This window comes from Perca flavescens, chromosome 11, assembly GCF_004354835.1.
Source record: "Perca flavescens isolate YP-PL-M2 chromosome 11, PFLA_1.0, whole genome shotgun sequence".
Classification (NCBI taxonomy): Eukaryota; Metazoa; Chordata; class Actinopteri; order Perciformes; family Percidae; genus Perca; species Perca flavescens.
Window position 1 is genome coordinate 33259368 of NC_041341.1, and position 7087 is coordinate 33266454.

The following is a 7087-nucleotide window of genomic DNA, read 5'->3' on the forward strand; positions in this document are numbered from 1 at the left end:
AGCTGATTAATGTTGCTCGGGAAAGGGAAGTTTGGGGTCCCCTGCTGGAGCTGCTCCCCCCGCGACCCGACACCGGATAAGCGGACGAAGATGGATGGATGGACTATTCTATCACTTTTTTCGACATGCTTATAATATGACTTTTTTATCACTTTTTTGACATACCTGTTTGGCAATGGCGGAGAAGATTTGGCAAATTTTTCATGGGCGTAACCCACATACTCAGCGCTGCTACTCATCCCACAAATGCATGTTCCTTACAAATGGGGCAATTTTTTTGACATACTATACTATGCCTTTTTTAATATACTGTAATATAATATTTTCTATGACCTTTTTTCAACATCTGTACTATGACTTTTTCAACATACTATACTATGACTTTTTTTTTTAAGATCATTTTTGTTGTTGCCTTTATTATGACAGGACTGCTTGGACATGAAAGGGGAGAGAGAGAAGGGAATGACATGCAGGAAAGGGCTGCTGTGTCAAGAACTGAGCCTTTGTATACAGTATAGGGGCGCACGCTCTATCAGGTGAGCTACCCAGGCGCCCATACTTTTTTTTGACATATTATGACTTTTTTTGATAAAAAAAAAAGAAGTCATAGTATACTATGACTTTTTTTTTAATCACTTTTTTCGACAGGGGCTGCATTAAATGTAGAAGTTATACAGTAATTGTGCAATATGTTTCAGTTTTAGTTTTCCCCTGAGATGTCAGTGTACTGTATGTTTGAATCTGCAGAGCTGACCAGCAGTGAAGCAGTGTGTGTGTGTTTGGGAACATGTGTGTGCAGTTGTGATTAAACCGCTTTGGGGAATAGGTAGGACATGGTAAGGTCTCTCCAGCCTGTGCCAAACATCTAATTGCTGCAGCTGTCAGATTATGCAAAACTGTCTCATCAGAGGCATATTGTTTCTTTTTTTTAAGTAAGTGGAAGGGACACTTACTAATCAAGTGTAAAAAAAAAATTGAAAAAATTTAAGATTAAACATCACCCATTTGTTTTCCTATTCTAATTGCTATCACGAATTCAAGAACTGGCCTCATGTCCTGAAGCTTTTCTTGTGCCCCATCCATCTATCTATTCAGTGTCCTCATTTGCAATTCAGTAGGCAAGTGTTAATATTCCCACAGTGTGCTGGTATTTGCCAGGAGACGTTTGTATGTGCAGGATGCTGTCACATGTTAATAAAATGAATGAAGTCATTGTGTTCAGGACCTCACAGTGTGACGGCAGACTGAAGAGATGCTGCTGATGGAACTAATTATGTGCGTCAAAGAGAGACTGGTGTGTGTGTGTGTGTGTGTGTGTGTGTGTGTGTGTGTGTGTGTGTGTGTGTGTGTGTGTGTGTGTGTGTGTGTGTGTGTGTGAGTGTGTGTGTGAGATGTTTTCAGTCAGGCTCACTGAAGAGGATGATTGGCTCACCGATCGAAGCTAACATTTGTCAGAGAAACAAATTAATAATTTTTGCAAACATCTTTGACTTTTAGAGTATTTTTTGAAAGATGTTTTTTTTTTTGCATTGTTCTCTCTGAATTTCATGTGTTTAAAGGCCCAATAACCCGGCCTAAGTCACCCCCTACTCCTTAGCAAGACACGTTTATGTTCCAACACATGGACTAAAAAGCTAATTTTAGTCAAAGTGGAATTTACCGAGAACAGATGCAGAGCGACAATAGGTATATGTCATATATTTCATGTTGTTCAAGTGCAAAGTGACATCATGACTTTGAGTAAACATACACGCCCACTTTCCTAAGCCATCTATACGCATTTATCTGTACGCATTTTGAGCTATCCGCGTGTATGTCTACAGCGGACGTAAACATACATTTCTACATTTTGACCACCGTATACAGCGGAGCAGTTGGGTTTAGGAAAAGAAGAACCGGTTGGGTTTAGGAAAATAACAACAGGGTTGGGTTTAGTAAAAAAGTTTATGGAAACGTGACACGCTGGACACGATACCCGCTCTCCTGGGTGAAAGTCCTGTGTTTGACCCATCCTCCACCCTGACCAACCTTCCTACGTGGATTTTCGCCCTTTCATACTACTCGCTACGGCGTAAATTCACACACAATCGCAAGGTAATTTAAGTCAATGGAGGCCAAACTGCATTAATAAACACGCTAAAAAGCAAGTATGCAATTCAATCAATAATGGCATACGAATTGGCGTGTCATACATACGCCACTTCATGAGATCAGTCTGTCCAGTGTGTAAAAGTAGTGTACTGCAGCTTTAAACAACCTCTGTGTGTGTGTGTGTGTGTGTGTGTGTGTGTGTGTGTGTGTGTGTTGTTGTTGTTGTCTGTGCAGAACTTTGAGGAGGAGATGGCCCTGCAGCCAGAAGGAGCCCAGTGGCTCTCCTGGAGTCTGGAGCAGGTGGCCCTCACCCTGGGCCGACGCTTCCCTCACCAACATGTTTGGGTGGTCCGAGCCTCCCGCATGTATCTCCACAAGTTCAGCTGCTACCAAAACTTTGTGGAGAGCAACATGTTCGGGGCCCCGGAGCACTCGCCCTACTCACCTGACACTGGAGTGTTCCACCAACTCAGGTTTCTTGTTGTTGTTTTTTTAACTCTTTTTCTTCCATGATCAGTTCATCCAACGTATAGCATCTGAATGATTGTTGTATGGGTTAAATCCCATTTAGTCACTTGGGGGCAGCAAACAAGCTTTGAACTCAGCACTTCTTACAGACATGTAACTTATATGGTGTAAGTCCAATATTCGTTCCTCCTGTAGCTCTGCTTTGGTCCCCACCACCTCTTGAGGGAAATATTTGACTAAATGCTCCACTATGTTCACCAGCTAGTCGCTAACTTTGTCCGTCTGCTGAGCAGGTAGTGTACAGCGTGTTCTAAAGGCACCAGATCCAACCACCCAAGGAGCGGGCCCAAAGCACGGTTATCGCAGCGGCGCGACAACAGAGGAGCGGGAATCCTCCAACCCGAGGTGTAGGACCCATTAAATAACTGTGTTACGGTTAAGTGGAGGCTGACACCTTTTTGTGGGCAATTTGAAGGTGCAGATGTCACCAGGCCTGGACTCTTATCCAGCATGTGAAATTTGAACTAATTGGGGGGCTGTTACGAGGCTAGCGGTTTGCCTTTTGCATTAACAGTCGGGTTTACTACAGCACTTTTACTAACACCGTTAACATAGAACTAGCCCAGAGGGACAAAGATTGGAGAATGATGAGGAATAAGCTGCTGCCAACATTAAGCCTTGGTGTAGACTCGCGACACAGGAAGTTAAATAGCCCAGCTTCCTAATCAGCCAATCAGCAGGGAGTGCATCAGTGGACACAGGACCAATCCGCGCTGCCATCTGTCAAAAGAAAGATGTTTGAGGACAAGAGACCTCTCACTTTCACATGATTACAAAATATGGCTAGGGACGCTATAGGGGTGTCGAGATAAGAGCTCCCACTACATTTTGTGAACATCAAAGGAACTTTATCCCAGCCCTGGGGCCTTATTTATAAAACTGAAAAACAAAATTCAGATTTATAACACATTTGTGGTGCACACCGGTACGCACTCTTCTCGTTATAAATACGGACGTGCGTTACCTTATGCGGTCCTGCACGAGCCTCACGCTCCTCCCAAGATCGTCCCATATTTTTCCTAATAAAGTCCATGTTAATCAGTCAGTGAATATTCCAGCCTTGAAAGGAGCCCTTGATCACCAATAACGAAACGGAAAAATGGGGAAAAAACACGATTCAGTGATTGTGAGATCGAGGTGCTCCTAACAGAGGTAGGACTGCGAAACTAAATCCTGTTTGGAAGCCTTAACTCTTGTGTGGTGTTTATATTTTTACACAGCCTTAATACTTGATCATATGATCATTTTTGTGAGAAAACAAGGAAATTCAATTATTAAAAAGGTAAAAAATAGAAACAAGATTTTTGATCATTATTGGTATTTATTTCTTAGAACTTAATCAAAACAGGTGAACGTGTTTGAAATGTAACAAGTTTATAACTTTGTGTGGGAATAGCAGGTGCAGAAAGACAGCATTCCCACACACAGATACCTACAATCAGACACGACAACATAAAGACACACACACACACACACATCAAACAAACAGCGTATTTCACGGGGAGAGCACGGTGTGGGAGGATCCCCAGCCTCTCCCCGTTGCTGGCAGCGCCTCGCCGGGCACCTGGGCTCTGGGTCGGCTTAGAAAGAACGGGATTGTTGGGTTCAGGAAAACAAAAACTGGGTTAGGTTCGGAAAACGGGCATACCATCAGAGTTCACTAAAACGCAGTCTACAAAACCTTGGGAGCATTACGCACGATCACACGCATGGTCAAAAGGTTGTGGAAAACTGGGAACATTTTTACGCATGGAAATTCTTTATAAATCCCGACTATTGCGAGGAATGTTGCGACGACAAATTTCACCCTGCTTCACGCAACCTTTTCAGGCGCAACAGGTTTTATAAATGAGGCCCCTGGTGTGCGTTTGGAGGCCGCTGGCCACGTCCGAGCCCAGTCTCTACAGAACTTTGCAATTTTCACTAGGTCTGACAAGTGTGCCAATTCTTGTGAGTTTTTGATTTAAAGCCGATTTAAAAAAAAAAAAAAAAAAAAAAAAAAAAAGTGATTGCGCAGCAGAAAAACAAAAGGTTCCTCGCATTTTCCCCAAACGATGGTGATAGTAGCTAGGTAGTCGTTGCTGAATTCTTAGTACATCAGTTGTAAAGACCTCTGCATTGCCAAAGTCTCAGGAATCCCACTACAGTATGAGCTTGAGCTGCGTTACAGTTGGTTGTCTAAAGCCTTTCTGCTCACAGGGCCCTGCTGAGCCACGGCATGGAGCGAGCCAACTTACCAAACCGCCTTCAGCCACAAGGAGGCGCCGACAGCGTCCCCCCAGGGTTTTCCCTGACCCTGGTGGGCTTCAGCAAAGGCTGCGTGGTGCTGAACCAGATGGTGCACGAGCTGGCCGGCGCCCGCGCAGACCTGCAGATGTCGCACTTTGTCAGCCGCGTCTCGGACATTTACTGGCTGGACGGTGGGCACCCGGGGGGCAGCGAGACCTGGGTGACCAGCAAGCAGGCGTTAAAGGAACTGGCTTCCTGCGGAGTGTCGATCCACGCCCACGTGACCCCGTACGAGGTGTGCGACCCGATGCGGGCCTGGGTGGGCCGTGAGCACGGACACTTCATTAAGACCCTGGAGGAGTTTGGGGCCTGTCCAAGAAAGAAGCTGCACTTTGAGGACGAGCCCCCCTCCATCGAAAACCACTTCAGGGTCATTCAGGAGTTTTGAGTTTGGTTTCGGTTGGTCCCAAGCACTTACCATTGAGTGTCTCGTTCGCTGGTCTTACCTCATGTGGTTTTTTTAAATGATTTAAGGGCTCAGACTTTAGAACATGCTGATGATGTAAAAGATGCTGGTGTGTTGCACGTCCTACTGCTAAATGAACTTGTCCTGAGTTTGATGACAATCTTGAAGATCTCGTTTTCGATGCCGATCGCAGGTGTGTTTTTGAATCTCACTTTCACTAGTTTCGCTCTTTTCTTTCTTTCTTTGGCCATAGTAACCGTTTACTCACAACGCCAGCAGAGACCGGGAAAAAAAAAAAAAAAACGCTGCTTTACACAAAAGTGAGTTGAAGGGTGAGTCTGTTGGGTTAAGCTCCGCCTACCGTCTCTGGACCAACCACTGCTGGCTGATGGGAAACGTGTCTCTGACTGTGCGCCGCTTGTGATTTTACCCGGGAATGTCGCCACAGATACGCCGTTCATAATACTGCAAACCCAAGGCCATAGGCTCCGTCACCATCGTGTTATCTCTCATTCAGCAATAGATAGTAACAGGCTTTTATTTCAGTGGAAATCTTCGAGATTACTTTATTCTATGTTCGGCTGAAGCAGAACAGCTTATTACATTGTGTTTACATGTGCACTACTTTAAGACATCTGAATGTCTGATGCTGAATTCTCGATTGTTTTCAAATGTTTGGCTAATTTACTTGGTTAACAACATAAAAAACCAACAAAAAAAAACGGGTCCTTTATTTTGATCCCAACAAAATCTCACCTCAAGGTTAATTTAATAGCTGTTCCGGAGCTTTCGGTCATATCACAAGTTCTTTTTCAGCAAATTGAGTTGATTAGCTTTGAATTTCATCTGCTGATGAAGATCATGTGGACCCTGAGGAGAGATTTTGTCATGCGCTGTTAAGAATATAACGTTGCTTTGACATACCGGCCCATTTCATAACATCATTTTTAAAATATTAACTGAGCATGTTAACTTTGGAGTAGTCCCTTTTGGTTGGCTCTTTTCCTCACGTTTTACAGTTTTAACACTATATCAAATTACCTTTATAGATAAACAATTGTTATAACTAGACAAACTGTAATGTTATGAGACAAGGCACATTTAAACTCTCGTGGTTTTTTTCCCCTCATGGTGGCAGAAATACTTTATATATACTGAACTTTTTGTTTATTGCAATATGTGAAAAATACACATGCCTGCTAGTTTTGTGCGAATGTATCAGCATGTGTTAATTTCTATATGATGAACTCCAGTCTGTATATCTCTATGTAAGCATCTTTGCACTATGCTGATGGCTGCAACTCACTTTGCTGAATGTAACTTTAAATCATTCCATTAAGTTAACTTCTTGTATGCTATGCTGATTAAAGATGACTTGCCTAATTTAAAATCCATCTGCCTGCTAATTGGTATACGTTGTCACCATGCTGTTTAGGCAATGAGAGAATGCAACAGAGACATTAGTTTGTACAACAGAGCGCTCTTGAATCAGCAGGTGGCAGCAAAAGATGCTGACCTACACTGGATCGAGTCAAGGCAACAAATAAAGACATGCAACACTCAGACGCATATTTTCTACAACCTTTAATGAGCTTTTTCAGTTTGCTTTATGATGCCTACATATTAGCCTGCAGTTGATCAGAATAAGATAAGGATTATGTCTTTTTTTGTCATTTCAGCTGCAATCAGAATGCTCATACATTAAAAAAACAAAACAAAAAAATAACAATATAAAATGCAATATAAACATACATCTCTGGAACATTTATTTGC

At 43.1% G+C, this 7087-nt stretch overlaps 1 protein-coding gene across 3 annotated transcripts in view; it reads left to right on the forward strand.

Moving 5' to 3' along the window:
- Positions 1–6698, forward strand: part of c11h2orf69 (chromosome 11 C2orf69 homolog) — a 21758-nt gene extending 15060 nt beyond the window's left edge. The window contains exons 2-5 of one of the 3 annotated variants that reach the window (XM_028591323.1): positions 427–536; positions 2326–2564; positions 2853–2964; positions 4819–6698. In XM_028591323.1, coding sequence (XP_028447124.1) covers positions 427–536; positions 2326–2564; positions 2853–2964; positions 4819–5296 — 939 coding nt within the window. In that variant the 3' untranslated portion in view covers positions 5297–6698. The remainder of the gene's footprint in view (positions 1–426; positions 537–2325; positions 2565–2852; positions 2965–4818) is intronic. The other 2 variants (XM_028591325.1, XM_028591324.1) reach the window with 2 other exon arrangements.
- The last annotated feature ends 389 nt before the right edge of the window (positions 6699–7087 follow it).